Here is a 24,486-nt window from a genome sequence, read left to right as displayed (position 1 = left end):
GCGTGCGTGCGTGTGTGAGAGCCGTGCGTTTGTTGCTGTGCGTCAGAGTGAGAGGATATAGAGAAAGAAAAATCATTGCGTGTCTGGAAATAGACTGGAATAGACACATTAAACATTTACTCCTTCATCAAACAGTCATTAATCATACAGTTGTCTTGCGTTTAACAGCTGCGCTGGAACAGGACGATGATGAATTACTTGGTGAAGGTGAAAATACCTTCATTAAATATAGCCATATTTTCAAATAGCTGTTCCTTACCTCACAATTCAATAATAGACCTATAGTCTTTAACGGGAACAAATTACAATACATGCCTGTTGTGGCTTGTGGGTCATACTAAGACTATTCACTTATGGAGTAAATTCAACTCTCTCTCTCTCTCTCTCTCTCGCTCTCTCCCCCCTGGCCCCCTCCATCTCTCACTTCTCTCCTCGGTGGCGCGCTCCATCTCTCTTTCTGAGATGCTGTTGCGCTCTCAGCCTGCTGGCAGCCTCCTGGTAAAGTCTACGGTAAAGACACGGTAACCTATTTATTCCACTACAAGGCGACGCGCAGGCTAGACTAGAGGATGCTGTTTCTGACTGCGAGCGAGTTTTAATGTCGACCAGGACGAATCGAAATCGACACTATTCTAGTTTAGACTGTCATCAAAACCCAATCAGCATGGATCTCTCGTTCATGGCAGCGCAAGTAAGTGGCCGTAACATTTTATGGGGTGTTTTAAAAGTCATGTCGTGCGTGTCCAGGTCATTTGACGAAAATGTTTGCAGAGAAAAATAATTGCAGACATTTGTATTGCTCAAGATGGCACACTGACTGCATGACTGGTGAAGTTACCCAAGCTACAGTATATATATCCTTGTTAAACTTAATTGTGAAAACATATTGAAGTCTATATCGTCTATACCATCATAATGGGCTAACTTAATGGTAACATCATGGCGACTCGAAATTGATATGTGCTCACGTAGGCTATAGGCAAAACATAATATTGTAGCCAGCTACATGCATTCGTTTGATTAGTCAAGCCCTATACATTTAATAATTTCTGTTTGTTTATGTTTTTGATTATGTCTTATTTATAGGCGTATGTCCATACTCCATAGCAGGAATTCCTCAATCATTAAAAAAAATGTGCATGTATATAATACGATTTGATCTAGCCGCTTCTAGCGTATGCAATTAGAATGGTCATAAAGTTAATACCGTTTATAAGTGCAGTTCGTTTGAGTAAATTGAGTTCCAGATCAGATCTCCATGGAAAACATATAGAAGTCTTCTCCTGGTTTCATGATTAGGTCTGCACTTATTATTAGGCTATGGCCTATAATAAATCGTAAATCGTAATAGAGTTTACAAGACGTCTCCAATTGCATCAAAGTGACCGACAGCCCAATATCCATATGGGTTAGCTGTTCCTCCAGAACCCATCATCAGCAGTGGGTTTGTGTGGAACTGTACGAGACAGGCAGCAGGTGCATGCATGATGAGGGTGGGGGAAAGAAAGACAGACAGAGAGAATCAGTAGTAGAGTGGGTGAGTGAGAGTGAGAGAGTGAGTGAGTGAGAGTGTGTGTGTGTGTGTGTGTGTGTGTGTGTGTGTGTGTGTGTGTGTGTGCGTGTGTGTGTGTGTGCGTGCGTGTGTGTGTGCGTGCGTGCGTGCGTGCTCAGACGAGCGAGCGAGCGAGTGAAAGAGGGAGAGAGAAATAATAAGGGTGACAGAGACATAGATCTGCTATTTTTAACACCAGGACACAGCATAAATTAATCAATACATGGACAGGAGTGACAAACAGAAAAACAGATGGTGACAGCAACATGAAAGAAATAAACTGTCAAATGGAAACATTGAAAGTGAGAGAATAGAGAAACAGAGACATAACAGTGATAGTTAATAAGTCATCATTCAATTTAATCAATTATAAAAAACAATATTTAATGATTTGATTAAACAAAAATTTAATCAATAGCATAATCGCTAAGAAAATAATCGATAGTTGCAGCCCTATAGAGTAAAATGAATGGCTGTTGCCTTGAGTTTGAAACTTGTATCACCACTGAAATAAATACAACTGCTGACCTATGACTGTCACTTTTCATTAGCCACCGTGTGAATAGGCACTTCTGTACTTGAGGCTGTCCATCAGACATCACTCAGGTCTCAGCTGAGAATACGCTCAGCTGTGCTTATAAAAAATTCATATCCAAAGCCCAGAGTGGCTATACATCAATTTGCATTCCCCGTAATGCCCAAAGGGGATGGCATAATTTGACATGGAGTGCATCAATGCGTCTCTCACAATACCTTTCTTAAGATAATAAACTATGGGATCTGCAAGTCGTACATCATGATTTCATGGATATTTCTCCCATCTCGCCATCCCAAATGCGTTTCAATATCAGTGTGACAGCATGACTGATAGACAATCTGCCATACAAATGGATTGACAGACAGACAGACAGACAGACAGACAGACAGACAGACTGTGGCTCAAGAGGTAGAGCAGGTCGTCCAATGATCCATGGGTCGGCGGTTCGAATCCCGGCTCCTCCTGTCTACATGTCGAAGTGTCCTTGGGCAAGACACTGAACCCCAAATTGCTCCCGATGTGCTGGTTGGTACCTTGCATGGCTTCCGCCGCAATCGGTGTATGAATGTGTGTGTGAATGGGTGAATGTAATGCACAATCTATGTAAAGCGCCTTGGATAAAGGCGCTATATAAATGCACCATTTACCATTTACAGACAGACAGACAGACAGACAGACAGACATAACTTGGCCCTTCCTGGCTGACTCAGGCTTTGGAAAGACAAGAGGCGAGAGAGAGGCAGATGATGCATCCATGACATAACAGATCCCTACAAACACCCAGTGAGATGAAACTAATAATGCAATTGGATGTCCATGTTCATGTCTGCAGATATAAGTATACACGTACATGTTTAAGTAATATGCACTACCTCAGTGGTGACCCCCAAATTCTAATCAAAAAAGTATTCGACCACAGACCTCCATCTGAAAATATATTTGTGCCAGCGACCCCAATAAGTCAACATTTGTCAATAATTTGTCAATAGTTTAGTTATTGTTAAATCAGATCTCTAATTAATTCCATTCATCTAGATTTTCGTCATATTTGGATTCTTCATTCACGGTTAAGGAATGTTTTACAAACGGAAATTCTCTCTAATTTATTGGGTGAAGTACATATTCCTTTCAAGGACCCCTGGGTGTCCACAGACCTCACTTTGTGAACCGATATGCACTACTGCACTTTGAATGACACACTGACACGGTCACACCACTATACCGGTATAAATCTTAAGCTATGTTTCTGAATCTGTAATCCAATATGTTCAAAGTCACCGTGTCATCTTGCGTTCTTGTGGAGTGGTTGTGATGTTTAAATGTGTGCATAGGACCTTTTGATCTGTGGAGGACTGTGGGTCCCAGGGATAGATAGGGCTATACGCTCCCACATGAAGAGCCACACTAAAAGGAAATAACTGCCTGTCTACTCATCCGTCGATGGACAGAGTCCATCATAGGACCATTTGACATAACTTTGGTTTTCAACTTCAACTTCAATCTCTCTCTCTCTCTCTCTCTCTCTCTCTCTCTCTCTCGCCATGCAGCCCATGCTTGACAGGAAAGTGCTTTCATTTAGATTACTTTCAAAATGGCAGTACAAGTACCGTAAGTAAAGAAAGAAAAAAAGGGTGTCTGCTCGTGCATGCATACATGCGTGAGTGCGTGCACAGCGCATGAGGCGAGTGAGCGTATGAGGCAGCAAGCCCACAGACATGATGAGTATGTCTCAGGATGAGATGATTCCAGGGCAGCCAGACAGTTGCTAACATTGCTTTACTTGCAGGCGTCTTCACACTACTGTGTTCCGCTACTGCACCCTCTCTTTGCCTGCCTGCTATCCACCTCTCGCCATGCTCCGTGCCCATGGCCGTCACACTTCTGACAAACCAATGGCAGCTCTTTCAATGGCACAATCGACCATATTCACATGGTGGCTATTTTGTCTGAATGTGAAGTACGAGCAAAATGGCCGGTCCGTAAATATGGTTAGTGGACAGAGACAGAAGGGAGACGGCAGAGAGAACAGGCAATATCCAACTCGTCACAGTACAATCCTTGGTGTTAATGTATCCAGTTTGCTCAAATGGAACCAAATCAAATAGACCAATTTGATTGATTGAATAGTTTATTAGACATAAATGTAAAAACAGCAACAGAGTACAGTCAAACACTTATTCCAAAAGGGATAGCACCTATGCAATAACTCTACAGGTCTATTTGATGCCAGAGCCACACTGATTTTTTAGTCCGATGACGAATCTGGCAATCCCGATGCTTCATCACATTTCAAGCTGATTCCAGCTCACAATGCGTTGCGATGCGATACATTGAGAGCTTGTAGAGCTCTTAATGTATCATATGGGAAGTTTTTCCCATATGAATAGCATGCCCATATTAGGGACGCCATGTTGAAAGTGGTTAAAAACCGTGACAGCTGCATAATTACCGATACCTGAAATACTCTATCAGCCAAACCGATGTATCGGTCAGTATACTACAAAATAGAACCATTTCTTTTGTACGATTCAAAGGTATTGTTGTTGGGAACAGAGAGACAACATAGGGCACGAATAACAATGTGCTATCATCTCTGTTAGACTTGGCTGTCCTTCCAACTTACAGTATAATGAGAGCCGACGGTGACGCCAAATTACTGCGTCTTAAATCGCATCCTTCATTTTGGAACTCTCGTTCAAATTAACGTCTGCACTTACTGCTCCTGACAGACGATGAAGGGTGCTTAACTAAAGTTGAGGGGCAATTCTTTCGCACATAATTGCAATCAAGGCTTCCGTTATTGCTTTCCCATCTATATCACATTAAAATGAAGGGATGCACAGGACGACAAGGCCTCTTATTCTTTGCTAATTCATTTGCATTCTCTTTTCTGTGACGAATGCAATTTGTCTTTTCCCAAGAAATGGTGTACTGTAGCTTTTAGCTGCAATGCGATGCTAAACTTCAGTTAAGCTGTATGCTCTTGCTCTAGGGACATTCAAATAGGACACTTGTTTTTCATAGTTTTGGCAACGCTGCCCTAGCATTAAGATTCAGGGTTGTTGTTGTTGTTTTGTGCAATCCAAGTCTCTGGTTTGCAGAGGTTCTCAGACATTTTTTCTCAAACAAATATGTATTCAGCCATGGACCCCAGCTGAAAAAGAAAATGGTGCAGAGGGCCACCATTAGAGAAAGTTTCTTCTTCTTATTATTCACAATCTCCCAAGATAGACATTTTCAGAAATAAAAAAACGATGTTGTGATCTTGTAGATCAACTATTTTATTAAATCCTAAGTATAAAATAGGATGCGATACTAACATAATTCTAGGGAACACCCTCAGGGACCCCTGGATGAATGGTCTTCACCTGGATTTATTCCATCAGTCAGTTCATGGAAAGAAGGTTGTCCTAATGGCATAGATACTTGGTGAATGTGTTCAACTCATGGTGTCTCTGAGAGTCCTGTGAAATTATGACACCATACTCTCTGGCCCCTTTTCCACCAGTTGGTTCCCAATGGAAACCGGTTCAGTTCTTTTTGGTTTTTAGTCCATGAGCCAGAGCTCCGAAATTGGAACGTTAATTATGAATTGAGTGGGCAAAACCATACCTATATTAGATTGTTATCACCATGAAACTTCCCCAATTGAGTACTTACACGAAGACAATGATTTATTGTATTACAAATTTTACATTTTTAAATATGCAAATGAGGCATTATGTAGGAAAATATGCAAAATAATCGAAAATATGAAAAAGCTACTACTGTGGAAGGGTTATCATGTATTAATTTACTTGTATTGATCCTATAAACAATTTAATATAGGTCTAGTTTGCCCACCAATTTTGGAGCTCTGGCTCATGGACTAAAAACCAAAAAGAACGGAACCGGTTCCCATTGGGAACCAACCGGTGGAAAGGGGTCTGAGTATTCTGTGACTGCGGAATTATTTACAGAATATCTGTTCCACGAAAAATTTGAAAGCCGTCCTGCACATTTCTCATGGTTGTAAGAATGCAAACTGGTGTGTGTGTGTGTGTGTGTGTGTGTGTGTGTGTGTGTGTGTGTGTGTGTGTGTATACTGCGTGCGTGCGTGCGTGCGTGCGTGCGTGCGTGCGTGCGTGCGTGCGTGCGTGCGTACGTCAGAGACAGAGAGAGAACAAGGGGCAAGGAAGATGACAATGCAATATTGTGTCAAAGTTAAGTGTTAAATAGCTCCATATTCCCATAGCAATCACTGCTATAGTGATTGTTCAGCAACAGACTCTCCAGCTAAACAGAAAATGTTCAGGTCGGAAATACCAATGTCATCCAATCAGGAGAGAGAGAACAGAGAACACATACAGAATACAAGACAAACTGAAATTGGAAGTGATGAAACAAACAAATAAGCAGACACAATTGCAAATTATCTTTGAGGGGTTCTCTCTCCTGATTGGATGAAATGTGTTACCCTCCTGAAAATGTATTTGATGTTTTAAAGAGCTGCATGAAGACACGGTGAGGCCTCATTCACACGTATCAGACACCAATCAAGCAAATGTTTGGTCGTTTTTTTAGGCCACCAATGCTTTTCCAATGGGAGTCACATGGTTTGAGCAGAACACCACCAGCAATCAGCAATCAAACACAAATGTTTGGTCAAACCATGTGACTCTCATTGGAAAAGCATTGTGGTGGCCTAAAAAAACAAAAAAACGACCTAACATTTGCTTGATTGGTGTTTGATACGTGTAATGAGGCCTCAGACCCCACGGTATAAACACCCTATAGCAGTGATTACTATCAGAATAGGGCTTTTAGCCTAAGAATCTAAACCTTTAGTATTAACAAAAAAACACTTTTAGCCTACTGTATTACCTTTAAATGAACTTCAAGTCGTAAAATAAATATCTGCAGATGATATATGTAAATGGTTGCAGTGGAGTTGGTCAATGGCGGTGCGTAACCGTCAGTGACAGTAGAAAACTGTAGTGATATTTTGCAAACGAGGCAAGAAAGTATCTGCTTGAAACGGGCTCTTCCCATCTGTCCACTCCTATGCTGTCTCACAGTCACATGCACTATCCTGTCCAACAGAGCTGAAAGGCCCTAGTAAAAATACTGGGAAACCACTGTGGAGTCGCTCAATGACAGTAGAATACTGCAGTTAAAATTGCAAACGATGCAAGAAGGTATATATGTGTTTGAATCCGGCTCTTTCCAGCTCTCTGTCGCTTTCCTGTCTCTACTGTCCTGTCCAAAAGATCTGAAAAGCCTAAAAAATATGGGGAAATACCAATGGTGTTGCTAAGTGACAGTAGAAGACTGTAGTTCTAATTGCAAACGAGGCAAGAAAGTATATCTGTGTTTGAATCAGACTCTTCCATCTCTGTATTGTCTCCCTGTACTGTCTTGCTCAGTAGAGCAGAAAAACTCAGAATATGGGGAAATCCCTGTGGGATTAACCATGTAATTTGGTAACCATGTCAGGTCAGTACCTCGTTGACAGTAATGCTAATCTATTTATTCAAGTGTTGAATCAAATATTTTCTTGTTGTCTTTGTGAATAAATAAGGCTACTGGTTTGTGATAAACAAATCATCCATCCATCCATCCATCCATCCATCCATCCATCCATCCAGTATGTATCTGTGTACTGTATCTGTATTAATGCAATGGAGGAGGATTTGTTACTGAAAATAGCATCTGTTCAGGTCAACCATCTGTAAAGACAGTAACAACGTCTCCCACACTTTAGAGAAAGGTATCACAAGGGCTCTATCACTTCGGACACGCTAGACTGGACACATCTCTCTCGTTTAATTGCTCATAGACCGTACGTCACAATCCTGTCGATAATCTCTCCAACTCTGTAGTATCCCCGGCACCCACGTTCAGGCATTCAATTAATCTAATTATATATACTGCGAGCTCATTTACTTCTGGTTTAGCCCACGAGCATGAGGACGAGGATACAGTAATTAGCTAGTGTTGACAACAATCGCACAGCATTGGGTTCTGATGCATTTTGTGCCCTTGGCAAGGTTTTGAAAATTAATGTGTCTGCTCCCACTGGAATACCCACCCCCCTTCAAATTTAATACTCTTACCAAAAAATAATAAAAAGGCTTAAATATCATTAGTTTCGCAGCAATGATTGTGACTTTTGTTCAGCTAATTTTGCAATGAAGTGGTACAGTACAGTATGATTGTACTAAAACTTCACTATGGCCCTGGGGTGTGGGATTCATATAAAATCATCATCATCATCATCATCATCATCATCATCATCATCATCACCATCATCAATAATGCTATTTATTTATTCCTGAAGTCACACATTAATAATTAGTGAAGGCAAGCGTGGTAGGTCGGGAAGCAATTGAGTCTCTACTCCTGAACCTACAATGAACACAACTAGCCTACATTAGTACAGTATATGTTAATAAAATATAACTAATACGATTTTGCAGTGGTTGGAGGCTCCAAAACTCTTCTACTTAAATCTAGACACTGGTGTCAGGTAGGACACCTACTTGACAAGTAGTACTGCCTGAAGCTCATAATCACAATATCACCGCTGGGCAATGGGGATTCCATCTGAAATGTGGATTCTCATGCAGGAGATCCGGCTGTGAATCCCTTATAGGAAAACATGGATTGCAGCTTTAATTAAATGCATATTGAATTTTCATCAACTTCACAAAGCTTACATTCTGCTAGCTTTACAAGTAGCTGTCATGTCAGCAACTCTATGTTACAATCAGGGATTTGATTTGTAAAAGCCCTTCAGTATGACTTTGTACAACACATAGCGAACATATCTGATCTTCAAGCTCACAACTTTTTTTGACACATTTTGACAAAATTGGGATGCCAGGGTTAATGGTTTATATACATTTTTTTTGTTAAATTGTGATATTATCAAACATATAGCCTACCAGACAGTCTACATTTCCCAAAAGGAAATGCATGTATTTAATTGAGTCTGACCAGAAACAGAGATAAAACATCCTGGCCGTAACAATGAATGACCCGCGATGGAATCAAAAGCAGAGACACAGATCTCCACCACACCATATCTCCCCCAGCAAAATGAACCTTCACAGCTACAATGCAGTCACAGAGACAAAGCTACTGCTAGTGATTTCATTCTCTGGGAGATGTTTCCAAAACAGGAAAGATGATGTTAGATGGGTAAAACATTACCAAGCCTATGTGACAGGAGCATCTGTGATAATGTAGTATAGGTCCTGAAAGCCACGGGTTCATGTCCTATCTATGTGGAGGGGTGAATGATGCTACACACACAATATGCTTATGGGGCTTTTAAGAATAAAAAGGATGGAACAGGGACAGAAAGGATTGAAAATCGCTGTGTTGGGGGTGGGGGACAGAACAAGTGAGTGAGTCATAGGCATTAGCTAGAGGACCATTTCCTTCTCTATCTCTCTCACACATGCATATACACACACTCACACACACACGCACGCGCACTCACACACACACACACACACACACACACACGCGCGCACGCACGCACGCACGCACACGTACGCACGGACAGAGAGAGTGGGTGAGCCTGTAACTTGATTGATATAAAAGCACTCTAAAATATAAATGGGTGGCACCTTAGAAGCCCGGAACTATTTCATCCATTTCATCGAGGGTGCCCATCATTTGTAGCGCACGGACCACTTTTACCGGCGCACCGGAAGCTGGTGTGCATGTCTGTGTAGCAGCTAACAATAGCCACACCACGATCGAGTCGATCGACAACAACGGGAGGTAATAATAAATCTATCGCGACTAGCGACTGGACCGCTGAGCGCCGTCTAACACAGGATCTTTTTTCAGAATTAGACGGGATGATTTAGATCGGGAGTTATGATCGTTTTAAGATTTTCGTTTTCGTCAGCTAAACAGGCAGGGGAGATTTTCGATGACGTGTCACTTTTTGACACGTCATCGGATCGGGCAACAAGCGCTCCAAGGCTCTAGAGCGATGCGAACGGTTTTGTTTTCATTAATCTCCGTCTTGTTTATTAATCTCCGTGTTGGGCACTTGACTGTGACCTTGAACTTGGACGGAGAACTCCGACTTGGACACTTAAGGTGTTAATGTTTGTTTCCAGATTATGGCCAAATGTTCAAATGAGGTTCTCACCGTACACTTGTCGGTACTCCTAATTAATTCCACATATATATTTATCATATATATAAGAAGCCCTCACTGGCTATTTGTTAATTTAGCACTATTTTGGCCAAAATACTTTGACTTTCACTAGCAACAAGCCATCACCAACATTGCACATTGCATTGTGATTTGTGCAGCTTATTTCACGAACTGCTCACATATTGAGTAGTAACATACTATTGATACTTACAGATAGGACAGGGAGGCCATGTCGTTATTAGATTCTATGTCTTGTTTTTTATGTCTTGGCTCCTAGGGTCCGAACTTCTGTGTGTGTGTGTGTGCGTGCGTGCTTGCGTGCGTGCGTGCGTGCGTGTGTGTTCGTGTGCGTGTGTAGCTAATCGAGCAAACTGCTGGACCGATCAGTGCCTAATTTCTTGTACACCCTGCCAGCAGGCCAAAGAAGTAAATCCCTGCAGTGGCAGCATACAAAAAGTGTCTTAACGTCTGAGCCTGGAAAAATCTGACCCGTGGATGATGTCAATATGAATTTATTTCTCACTCTCCATTTGGCTGCTTTCTGCGAGTGGCACTCAGAAAAGTCATATTTTTGAGGAACACGACAATATGTGCTTTTGGGCCACTTCTAGAGTGCCGCATGAGGTGTGGCTGCCGCATCGCAGCTTGAATGCGACGCTAGCACGCTAGCTCAGACGGTAGGGAAAGCTGTCAATCTGGTTAGGACTAGATTCAATCTGGCTGGGCCTTATATTGGCTCATCCAGGCCCACCCGTAGATCTTACTCCACTCCCTGAATGCTCATCTTTGAGCATTTGAGCGTTTGTGAATCATTTTCACAACTTTACTTTTATACTGGAAGTCAATGGAAGTTGGCTTGAACTAACTTTGTCCAAATAATGGAGATGACTGATTTCATCATACTACTACTGTCATAATAGACATCATAGATGACTGACATAGTACTGAAGGTTCTGTTTTCAAAGCAGCACAGCATTCTCGCAAACCGTAATCAGGCAGTAGGGGAGGGCCGCCACGGTTGTAACGCGTCATGGTTGTAACATGCACGTTATCTCTTGATTGGTCAACGCCATCATGACGCCATCGCGTCAGTATGTGTACAGCAACGTACTCTACGTGCCCAGGAAGTTTGAAGTGTTTACCTTCATCCTACGGGGAGTTATTGGCGAAAAACTGACTTTTCTCAAAATGCGTAATATTTTACACCTGGAGTATATGTGGGCTACAATTCTTTTCTTTGATGTTGGTGAATACAAATCCACATGGATGTCTTCATGTTTATGTTCTTCATTAGTTTGCATCGTGTTTAGACGGAATGCACGTTCATTCTGGTCTGTAGCAACGCCAAAGAACAACTTGCAAAAGTGGATCAATTGTAACACACGCCTATCCATTAAATACCATTATAAGTCATATTTCCATATTTGACATATTGGCCAATATTATATGTTCAGTCAGTTGTCTTTCATTACAGATTGTATTCTAAATTAGTTTAGGGTTGTATAACATTGTACAACTCAATCAATCAAACGTTTGTTTAATCAATGTATTTTCCCATTGAACTGACTCAAACGCCCAAACTGGTACACCCGGTACTATTTAATATTTCCCTTATGTTTGATACATTTTCGTATCACATCCATGGTATGAAAACAATGTTAAGGAGTTGCTTCAATGAAATATAATTGCTTTAAGCTGAAAACGATATGTTTAATGGTGTTTTTTAGCGTTGTTACATTTATCACGCATGCCGTTACAATTAATCCGATATGCGCAGCAAATGTAACACTGGAACAGCGTCCACGTTCGGTTTAATAACTCCCGACCTGTTTTATCCATTGAAAAAAAAAAAGGTTTATGGTAGCAGACATGTGTAGGTCCGTTGCCTGAAAATATTACATATGTAGATAAACGGATCTCTGAGTAAAAAAATGAAACGTGCAAAGTGTTACAACCGTGGCGGCTCTCCCCTAATAACTGTCTAATAATGGAAAAATCACACCTGTGTGAAGTGAGGGGCACTCTTATCACGGTACATCATCTCATTCCGGCCAATCAGAATTTGTGTACTCACCTTCGTCTTCAATGTTTGTGTTATGCAATGTTTGTGTTTACACAAGCACTTACAATTGTCCATTCATTGTCAATGGCATTTAATGTTTGTGTTAGAACAAAGTTTGTGTTTAAACACACACCAAATGCTGGACATAAGAGGGGCTATCGCCCCTCAAAAACAGACACATGTACCACCAGTAATACGCCTTAAAGCGATAAAGCGACCGCTAGGGCTGAGACACGTACCGGAATAATGTCAAGAATGGGTAAAATGAATTCAGAATCATGGTGAAAAGTAGAAAGAACAGAGATGAGAATAATGTATGTGTTTGACAACAGAACTAAAGCATGAGAACTTACAATTCAGTGGTTGAGCTGCTAACAAACGTCCTCATGCTGCTTAACGGTCAGTTTTGTGACGGGAGTCTGTAACAAGCTTTCTGCGTGGCGTTACAGTGTCACTGCAGGAGCCTGTGACAGGCTTGAGTTGGCGTTACAGTGTCCCTGCATGTTTGCATACCGTAGTAACTGCGACCGATACGCGGTCGCAAATATCTATAGTATAGTGGATATATCACAGATATATTTAATACCAGTAAGATGCCCTGATGCCCACGCAACGCCCACTGGGCGAGCACTGGCGCTTTGGCATCGGGGGTCAGATCAACATATGAATTCTGTACTGGCCATATATGGTCTTGAGTGTACATGGTTTGATGAGGGCCCAGGTAGGGCCGGCCTTAATTTTCGGGCCGGGTGCGGCTGCACTAATTACTTTGGGCCCGTCTATTAATTAGAAATGATATATTTTGTCTAGGGATGCACCAGTATTAGTGATCACTACTGCTGATTGAATTTACTTTCATGGGCTGATACCAATATTTGGCAGATATTAGTGCAGCTAAGTAGTGAAGAGAAAAACGCACAGCATTAAAGGTTCTCTTCTTAAAGGTTCTCAAAATGGTGTCCTCAATCTGTTCTCAAACACATCTCTTATAGTCTCTTTTTGTATAGTCACTGACTCTGTGGGCACAGTTTCTTTCTTGAAAACCAGCCAGGCATTACTTAAGATGAATTAATGGACATTGACTGAATTTTGTGTTCATTCAAAGCACGTATATCACACATTTGCCACTTTAAAAGAGGAGAATTCAATTCTCATTGACTAATAACCACTTAAACCCCACACTTGTTGAGTGTAGTCCCTCTGGGCTCTATACTGTTGTAGTGCTGTAGTGTATGTGATGTGTTTTCCGCAAAAGATATCCTCACAAAACTGATGTTGTTGTTTAAAACAGTTTCCCTGCTTTAAATTGATTGATCAAACGATATGCCCTGCTTAATACGACATCCCCGCTATTTGTTTTATGTGTCTAAATCGCCCTATTTTAATAATTAAAAAGAAAGTCCGTCTTTCCCGCGAAGCTGGTGGAAGGAGCTTGTTCTTATGATGTCGAAACCGGAAATCGACACATTCGCTGGGCTGCTAGGGCTTCTGGGAAATTGAGTCCAATGCAAGTGAACGGAAGACACGGCCTCATGGAATGTGGTCTTATGCACCCGGCTTGTGGCGTACCAAGATGGCGGGTGGTGCGATTGATCGCAAGACACCAGGGAACCTATTTTAGGCGGATTTTCGCTGATCAAAAGCCCAGATACTTCAGCGTATGATCTAAAGGTAATAAAACAATCTAGGCAGCGTAGAATATTTGATTAAAATGCGGGTAAATCGTATTATGTAGTCATTAAGTGGTTCTTTAAATTAGTGGGTTATTATAATTTCTTCAAAATATATGCAATGCACACTGTGTGATAGCACAGTGATTTACAGCGTGTGCAATATCCTTCTTGTATAATGTCTTCAAATCAAGTTTATATTTAAATCTACCTTGCTCATTAATTTAACATGCAGAATAATTATAGCCTGTTCCAGTATTCACTGAGATTTAATTTAAATATCAGTAATTGATTTTATATTATTTTGCATAGTATACATGTAGATATAGACACGTTTAAAAGCAGAATCATCATGCATTAATTGTCATTATGCATAAATACACACTGAACATTTCAGCCATGGCTCATCCCCTCGATGATATGAGTTTTATGTTAATTTCCAATGTATTCATGATGCATTTTAAACCATTAATCAAATACATCTGAATGTATAGTTAATTAACTAGGGGAGAAGTTTGTCTTTGTTCCTAGACATTCTCCCTTGTAGTGTAACTGCTACCCGAGTCTCTGTGGCAAATCTCACTTCATGATCGATGATCATTTTTGTTCATCCAGTGGATATAGCCTAGCGTCATGACTCACAGCAATTTTGGTAGGAGAAGTAAATTGGGTCGTGACTTCTAGCCTAGCATCACCAGACCAGAGCAATTTTAATTCAAGCTAGCAGATTTGTCAGCTTGTGATTTCATGGAGAATAGAAAACTTTGGCTTTGCTGTTAGGGTGAACATTCCACAAAAGTACAGTAGCATACCTACAAGTCAGGGCTGGACTACGTCAAAAACCTCAGCGATGATGTTAACCACTTGAACTCTAGCATCTATTCTGGAGGCGAAGGTATAGCGGAAATAGCATTTTTGAGGGGCGCTAGCGGCCTATGTCCAGCTTTGAGGATACATACATTGTGTTAACACAAACATTGAATGCCAATGACAATGAATGGCCAGCTTTGAATGTTTATGTAAACACAAACGTTGAAGACGTAAGCGCTCCTTACTTCACAGGGTGTGATTTTTTACAAGCAGATCTACAAGCTCTGCTTAAATTGGTATAGAAAAAGGAGCAGGCTTTGTCTAGACCGCTGGTAAACAAAGTATTGGCCTATAGGGCTTAAGCAATTGTTGGCTGGATGACTGGAATTCCAGACCTGTCACTGAGTTCTCTCAGAGTGGGGAGTTCTTGGACAGATACAGATATGGCAGGGCTACAGCGGAACAGGACACATCTAACAAAACAGTTTCTTGGGAAATAAAAGCAACTTCTAAGGCCCCACTCATCATCATGAGCAAAAAAGTAATTCCTGACTCTGAAAACTCGTTCTCTTCACGGTTGACAGTAACACATGAACAGCCATGGTTAAGTTAATGTTTGCAGAATTCAGATTTACAGCAAATTTGTATATTTTAAATTGAAAAGACATTGGGTTTGGATATCAGCTTAATTCCTCACACTTGTAAACTGATAAAATTCACTTTAAAACAGCCGTTCTAGTCTGATATGGGCGTAGACATACTGATCATTTCCATGTCTATGTATACTTTTTAATCATAAATCTACTCTTCTGTGTGTCCCTGGCACAAAACCTTTTCATAAAATGTATAGGTTTGGAGGTTCTTGACACAAAAACGTTTGAGAACCACTGGTATGACCTTAAGTACACCACTGCCATCTTGCCAGCAAGGTGTAATTTCCCATTGACAGCCCATTCATTCAAACAGAAAAGTCTTGTATTAAACGACGTCAAACTCACCAACATTGCAGCTGTACGAAAATCCTCGTATCCTCTTTCTATCTGCAAAGTGTTTGTTTCATAAAAATCCACTGTTATGTAGAATGTTATGAGCAACTTCCTGTCAAGAAATTTCTTGCACATGATTATTTTTTATTTTTATTTTATTTTTGTAGGTGAGTTTTACGTTGTTTAATACAATCAGATTTTCTATTTGGATGAATGGGTTGTCAATGGGAAATTGTACCTAGTTACCACATTGCTGGCAAGATGGCAGCGTTGTCAATAGAGCATGGAGACAACAAGAGACAAAAGGGAGCCACCTTAGAAAGGACACTGAGTAGAAGATATAAGACAGCCATCTACAGCGCAGTTCATATCCCTAGACCCATTAAATTGGAGCAAAGAGACCAAATTCTATGTGGGACGGATAAGGTAAAACTTTTAGTTAAGCTCACAAGTAGTAACCCCCCACAGTCTATAAATCCTGTGATCTACCGACATGCAGAGATTCAGAGGAACTTCTGCTACTCTGATTATGTCATCAAACCAGGCCACACACACATTGTGACTGTCACTCAACCAAGATCCATAACATTGTCTGTGTCCGAAATAACTTAAGTACAAGTAGTGAATGAGTGAAGGATTTTGGACAGCCTTCAACTACTTCTTACAATGTGCATGGGGTTCTAATGATGTTGGCAGGGGTGTCTTTTAACCAAAGTTAGCAAATCTACAAGCGGTGCAGAAGCGTATTTTCGATGCACACCACCGGCGTGTATAAATTAACTATACACGCCTATAGGCTATTTTGGAACCTTTTCATTCGTACAGTGTAGAGAGCAGTGAGTTAGTCTTATACCCACTGGCCTTCTCAGACTGGTACATCGGGTGCTTGACCCGCAGAGCACAGTCAGGCCTCGTCAAAGGTCATTTGTCTGATCGGTTGCTTGCGGGACGAGACAGAGGCTCGGGGCAGACATGAGGAGTGCAGAGATCATTCCCCGTCGCCCTGGACGCCTCCAGCTCTGTGTGAAATATCTCTCCCGAGCAGCAGTACGACGGGTCTACTGAATAGATGAGAAGAGGGTCTTTGTGCTAAGAGCATACGCAGTGCTGAAATCAGAGAGGGAGATGGTGAAGGGGAGACAGAGTACACTGAGAGGTACTGTGTTCATTTAACAGCTACTAAGTTCACAATTGTAGATTGTAGGTTGTTGTAGAGGGGAAAATAATTGGGGGGCTAGTATAGAGCCCTGGGGGACGTCAGGGAAGTACATAGGGCGACTGTGGCTCAAGAGGTAGAGCAGGTCGTCCAATGATCCATGGGTCGGCGGTTCGAATCCCGGCTCCTCCTGTCTACATGTCGAAGTGTCCTTGGGCAAGACACTGAACCCCAAATTGCTCCCGATGTGCTGGTTGGTACCTTGCATGGCTTCCGCCGCAATCGGTGTATGAATGTGTGTGTGAATGGGTGAATGTAATGCACAATCTATGTAAAGCGCCTTGGATAAAGGCGCTATATAAATGCACCATTTACCATTTACCATTTACATAGGGTTTAGGTTTTTAATTCAGAGAGTTAAATTAACAGTGAGGATTCTACTGTTTTTATCTATTTAAATAAGTGGCTGCATTAAGTCACCACCTAAACTTTTTTAGTACTGTAATCTGTAAGACTTCTTTTCAGAGCGCTTTTATCTGACGCTCTCATGATATTATCAAGCACAAATTATTATAGGCCTACCCTTTCTCCAAAAACTGAAGAGAACTGCATTATGCCAACCAGGACTTAAGATAATACACTTCACTGGTGTCTATTATATTTTTGCATTCATTGAGATGCAGGTTTATGATTATGCAAACAGGAAAAGGGTCAAGTTCCATCTGTGGTCTTTGGGTTATTAACTTATTAACTATTCATTATTATACACTGCATATCATATCAATAAATCTTAGTTCAGCTTCCCTCTTATCAATAGATATGTTTTAACAGAGTCAGCATAAATGTATTTAGGTATTATTCTTTAATGCATCTCTTCCCAAGTCTCTCTTTTTAATGAGACTCTCCAAATATACATTAGAACAGAACCTTTGAAAATTGGTTGTTTGCATATCAATGTGGCAAGTACAGTAGACAAACTCAAAGTGTACTAATATTTGTTGCACCAAGTTGCTACAAAGAGACAAGCTGTTATCAGGCCCATGCAGTGTAGCCTACGTTCAAACGTTCAATCTGCAGTGGAAGGATGTCATTCTGTGTTATATATGTGACTGCACTGTCTCCTTAGTGCCAAGCCTGTTCTATCACCGAATCTATAGCTGTCCACTTGAGTCAAGGACCAAATGAAAGGTGAATGTTCCATCATATTCATTCATTCATTCATTCATTCATTCAAACCTTTATTTATTCTCGAAAGACATTGATGTCACCCTCATTTGCAGTGTCGTCAAGATACACATAATACAACATTTTATGTACAAAGCAATAAACAAAAACAGAACAGAACAGCAACATTTCCTCATCGTGTGACGTAGCATGTCACATTGCATGTCAGTCTATTTCCCTCAAATAGCACTTCATGGTTCAGTGTTTCAAATCTGTGCAAAATACATTGTGTCTGCTGACTCTGCTCTAGTCAAAGAATATACCAATAGTGTCAATAAGGCAACATACTGTAGCCCCTATAAATGTCTGTCTAACAAAACAATGTTTTCAGGAGTTACATTTCCACAAAATACTGCTGTGTTTGCATTCCGTTCTTTTGTTGTTTTGGGCCTTGCACGCCATACTGCAGGTTGCTTTCTCATGCAGGAAATTAAGCTCATTCTGTTACAAAGAAGGGAAGATAGCATTCTGAATGTATACATAACATTTGCGTGTTCATATATTTACCACCAACGAAACACATGGATGCTGCTGACACATTGGCTTTGACAGGGATCAAACCTTTGTCTCTCAGCAGTATGGTCTGTTAACTCTAGGCTATACCCAGCCTTTGTGTTTGTCCCGATTGTTAAGCCAATTACCCCTTGTGCATATGAGAAGGCTGTTGACATTGAATTATTTTGTATTGATTTCACAGGAACCCATCCTAGTGGCGCTGAATGTGAGAGCATTTTAAGCTGCATGGCAGCATACTCCAAACTGACCTTTTATGACTAGTATGTTATACATTTTCGTCTCTGCTTCGAGTTCAGAATGTTTGACCCGCTCACTATACAGTGCTGGAATGGTCAGTGATTTTTACCATGGATCCCCGCTGTTTGTTTACAACGTCAGAGAAGGATTACATCATCCTCAGACAACTTTTCTTCATGACCTTCAAGCTGGTATATTGCAGAAAGCAAATAACGAGCGTGTTGAGTGTCTGACCGTTCACATTAGTTTCTCTGTGAAAATCTCAGAGATGCAAGAACCAGCTAAATGAACTTCGGCAAGTCATTGCATTGGTTCGTTAGGTCTGCAATGAAGTCATTTTGTTCTTATTGACCTGCCAAAGCCGAAAAAAAAGTTTGACTTCATTTGGAGTATGCTGCAGCAGTCTTTACTATTCTTTTAACTCTATGGTTTTGTGCTCCTGAGGGACTAAGAGGTTGCAGGCTGAGGGTGCGTTCACATGAAAGTGGGCTGTTCTGTGATGAGGTTCAGAGTGGCATGAAACGCACCCCTACAGCAGGAGCCACAGTGAGCAGGATCGACTTCACCCTGCTTTTTTTGCTCTCATATTATGATTTACAATCTGCCAAGTTGCTCAGCTACTGCACGTAGAGAGCAGAGAGAGTCGAGTATAGTGACTTGAAGTTAATATCAATACATCTTATTTAATTGTTCTACTGTTGTTCACAGTATGTGGGGGCTGTTTTTAGTCGTTATCAAAGTTGTGAAGTAGTCTTCTGTTTAAATGGAGTAAGTGATTTAGTATCCATTATTTCATTTGTATTTCTTTTACCCAGTAGTGGAAGTGGACTGTGGAAGTGGTGATAGCAGGAATAGCAGTAGTGTTAATAGTTATTGCCGTAGTGTTAACTGATGTTGGCGACGTGCTATCTGTATCCACGGCTGTGGATAATCATCCAATCACATTCTGTCTTCTTCACTACCTTCATATCTCCTCCTGTTTCAGTCCATGTCAGGCAGTATTGATTCCTCTTCCTTTGTGTGAGCATAGATTAGCCTTCACAACTGGTTCTGTTCATACTTTACTCCCAAGTTCTGGTGCCAAAGTCCTTTTTCTCCCCTGACTGTTTTGCAGGAACGTTTTGTCATCATTACACTTAATATATAGGATATTTGAGAAAATTTGAGTATAAAATTGCAGTGTGCAAGAAATGTTTAGGGGATAAAACCAGCCTCAATAAAAGCCAACAGCGAAAAGCCAGGCTTTGAATTAAAAGTACTGAGAGTTGTATCAGAGCTCCATTTTTTATTCAAGATATGTGGTGCATTAAAAGTGAACGCTGCATCTTTGCTTGCAGACCTAGTCCCAGACGACCTGGGACTCTGAGAGGCAGCTTCATGATACAATTTACAATTTAGGCATTTGGCAGACGCTCTTAATCCAGAGCGATTTACATTAAGAAAGAACAAAAAGCATGGCAATACATCACATACATAAAAAGTAGTATTCAAGAAACATGCGTAAGCTAAGAACCTAACAGTGGAATCTCTATATAATGAAACTATACAGAATAAATAATGGACCTTGATATGAAAAGGGTTGAAAACCACTGCCCTAAAGCATTCAGTGCTTTGAGTATTCTTTGACAGATGAGGAAAACCTAAATAAAATATTTCCACAACCCCCAACCTTGATCCAAACATATTTATTTGGGCTACTTTGCTTTGTCCTGTGTAAATCTCATTCAGTTCATCGGCTGCTTCGTTCACATCATCACTGTACGACTGTATGACCAGTAAGACGCCCTGAGGTCGCATGCACGCATTCGCCTGAGTGACGGCAGACGAGTGCTGGCGCTTTGGCATGGTCAGATCAACATATTGAATGAATTATGTACTGGCTATATATGGAGCGTGTCTTGAGTGTACAGGGTTTGATGACGTCAGATCAACATATGGAATGTCAGAACAGGAAGGACAGGTGGGGTAGGATCAACATATGGATTGTCAAAACAGGTCAACTCCATACATGGAGATCTAAGGGTTTGAGGTCAGATATAGAGTTGCTGGCTGGCTCCATATATGATCGTGATGATCCAGTCTTCTCCATGTATGGTTATCCAGGGTTAGATGAGGTCAGTGTTGTGATCTTCATATACTGTATGGAGATGGCCATATATGGTGGCGTGACGTGTCACGAGGCGTGACCATAAATGGAGGTGTGATGACACAAGGTGTGACCATATGTAGAGGTGTGCTGTCACGAGACGTGACCATATATGGAGGCGTGACAAAAACACACACTGACGGGAAATGCGCTATTTCATAGTTAACTGCGACCTTCACAACATGCTAAAGTATTAACAAGAAATTGTGGCTAAATAATAACTACAGTACATTAGATCCACTGGAACTCAAGTAGGTTACTTTTTTTTCAATTTCCTAAAACTAAACGGTTTTGGATATTGGCTGCCCGACACAGACGATAAGAGTACATTAGATCCACTGGAACTCAAGTAGGTTACTTTTTTTTCAATTTCCTGAAACTAAACGGTTTTGGATATTGGCTGCCCGACACAGACGATAAGAGAAAGTTCAAAGAGAAACATTGTTTGCATTATTTCAGAGGCAGACAGGCCCTAGTGATAGGGCTTATAATTGGTACAGAGTTCACACACTCTCTAGGGAATTGTGATACAGAATAGTATAGTAAGTAATGTAAGGATATACAGTAGAGGTGGCTGGAAGTATTTGATTTGGAAATAGTTGCTACGTAGTAGCTGATTTTCTTCTTCTTCTTCATGAAGTTGCTTCATTTTCAGTAATTTATTTATTATGACTCAAATCATTTGAAAACTGTTTAAAACAAAACAACAATCCTAGTTTAAGAACACCAGAGTAATGAGAGAGTAGGCTCAGTCCTGGGTTGTTTCTGTGTTTGCATAATATTCTCCCCGTGTTTGCGTTTCCCGCTCCAGGCACTCCGGTTTCCTCCCAGTGCCTCACACCATTAGACATGCATGTTATTGCTAGATATACTGCCTGGGCGCTTGACCAATTGTACTGGCATTACAACTGTTGGTCCTTGAGCGTGCTCACTGCTCCTTAGGACACGCTTATGGGTAACATTTCCAGGAAGGGCGAGACCTGGTCGTTGGTCGCTACAGGATCTCGCCGTCTCTCAAAATTATGTGAAAACAAGAAGAAGAATCAAGAAGTAAAATCCCCATACAGGCCTACAGTATGTATCATTTGTAAGTCAGAATGTACAAATTTGGTTCCATACTACACTGTCATGGTTGTGAATTAAATGAATATTAAATGCTGAAATTGACATATTCTCCCGAGTAGGTACAGTCTTGGGCAGTGGTTCACAACCTTTTCAGGCTAGAGGCCTGTAGCTATAGAGGCCAGACTCATATGCTTTAAAAGCAATCAATAAAATGTTTAAATCAATTCTAGGATCATCCAAAGGGCATTCAGAGAGTTTTTACAAATGACAGAATAATGACAATTGCAGTCATTTAGACGGGAAGTTATGAATGCATGGGAGGTTATGAATGCACGGACATAGATCTCAAAAGTGATGTTCGCACTGTAAGTGAAACATGCTTGTTAAGTCTTCTCATCTTGTGACCTATGAAATGGCCATCCTTATAGATTGTCAGGGTGGAAATTCAATAATAATTTTTAAAATGAGTCCTTGGGAAGCTATAGGTTATTAAATATGCCACACTGGCCTGGCATGCTGTGTATTACATGTATTGATAAGGAGAGACTGTGCTGGGCCAGGATGGAGTTATTGGCTCAATCGGGCCCTGTGATGAGACCATAGAGCGATGGAGGTCTTATACTGAGCTCATTGACTACTTCCTCATGCCTAATGGAATAGACAATGAGAAGATAGTGCCTACTTGGTCCAAAGGCTTATAACTTACTACACAATCCACTGCAGCCAACAAAGCCAGGCAGTAAAACACACCAAGAAATTGTGGGGACTAGACTTTTAAATGGCTATAACCATTTAAAAATGCAGAAGATTCGAGGACCAAGCATGCAGCACACTATGGTTTCAGATGATAGAAGCATGCTCAATAGCTTTTTAAATGCGGACGTCTTGCAATACCAGATTTGACCACCAGCACACGGTATTCGGGAACGGTTCAAATCAAACAGACTCAGTCCGTCTCAGTGTGAATCCCCTATTATTAGTGGGGAGGTCTTTTCCCAAAGCGTGAGGGGAATCCTGGAAGTGGTGAGAGGGATTTGGAAATCTGGGGAGAGGGTGGAAGGAGCAGTGCTGGGAGACACTGGGTTTGAGGGGGGCCGGAGCCTACATATTCACATTGGCCTTGATTGTTCCGCACCCGAGTACACTTCATTCGAATCGTTTCCGAATACGGTTGCCTGGTCGCCGCTGGCCATGATTCACATTGCCCGAGATTCAACAGCGCACCCGGGTACACTTACATAACACACTTTGATCCTCCAGGTGGCGGTGTGCTTGATGGATGACACTGACCATCAACTCTGTGACATTGTCTCCAATAAATCCAGACACACTGCATTGCCTCTTTGCCGTTATACTACTTCACTGTCAGCCTGCCTGCTATTCACTGTGTCCGTCAGTTCTGTGCTCCAGTGTCGTGTTTGATTAGTTTGCTATGGATTCTACTTTAGCATCACTATTATTTTGTTTTGCTCGGCCCGAGACTATATGCCAAGCAAAGCCCAAGAGCCACATGTAGTCCGCAGAATAAGATCAGTGCGTACTGCGCCAGTCTGCGCGTATACGCAGATTCAACAGGAGACGGGCGGCGTTGAGAAATGCACTGGTGTTACGCATCGTGCAGCGTCTGTGTGTTTTCTTTTGTTGACGCTTGGCTCGTCGACTAGAGATTATGTCACGTTCTTTTAAAAAAACAGTCCACTTCCTTCTTTAGGTATGCATGCATTCACATTGGAACGATCCGTATCTGAATACACTTCAACGGTCCAGAGACCCGCCCCCCCATGCGGTCCCGGGGACGGTTGGGCGATCCGCTCCCGGGAACGGTACGCATCATTCACACTACCACAACATCTGCCAAGTGGTCCCGAGTGCGCACCCGGGACCATAGTGTGAATCGCCCCTTAAATGCTTTCACATTGCATCGATCCGTATCCGAGTACACTTCAATCAATCCCGAGACTACCTTCATGTGGTCCCGGGAACGGTTGTGTGATCCACTCCCGGGAACGGTCCGCAGCATTCACATTTCCACATCTTCCAAGTGGTCCCGAGTGCGCACCCGGGACCATAGATCGGCCCTTATATTGACAGCTTCTGTTGATGGTGATTGTGGAGCAGCTGAGCTGATTGAGACCAGCCACACGTGACCTGAGCAGGCTGCTGGCTGAGGGAGACGCCCAGCCCTTGCCCTGTTACCGTATGTCGTGCAGTGGAGGGACTAGGGACGTGTGGCACAACATACGGGACATGGAGTGTACATGGATGTGAGGACAAATGTGACTGTTAACGCTTTCAGTTCATGGGAAATCATCCTGCTATATTGGGGTGTGCACGGCTACAAAACATTCTGGCTTGAAGTTGTC

General features: G+C 41.6%; 1 protein-coding gene across 1 annotated transcript in view; it reads left to right on the top strand.

Moving 5' to 3' along the window:
* Positions 1-664: 664 nt before the first annotated feature.
* Positions 665-24,486, top strand: part of LOC306941600 (uncharacterized protein C14orf132) — a gene marked incomplete at both ends in the record, with an annotated part of 31,913 nt that continues 8,091 nt past the window's right edge. The window contains one exon of the mRNA XM_079527139.1: positions 665-691. Coding sequence (XP_079383265.1) covers positions 665-691 — 27 coding nt within the window. The remainder of the gene's footprint in view (positions 692-24,486) is intronic.

This window comes from Electrona antarctica, assembly GCF_951216825.1.
Source record: "Electrona antarctica genome assembly, chromosome: 17".
NCBI lineage: Eukaryota > Metazoa > Chordata > Actinopteri > Myctophiformes > Myctophidae > Electrona > Electrona antarctica.
The sequence above is the reverse complement of the archived record's forward strand: the minus strand, read 5'-3'. Positions and strand labels throughout refer to the sequence as shown.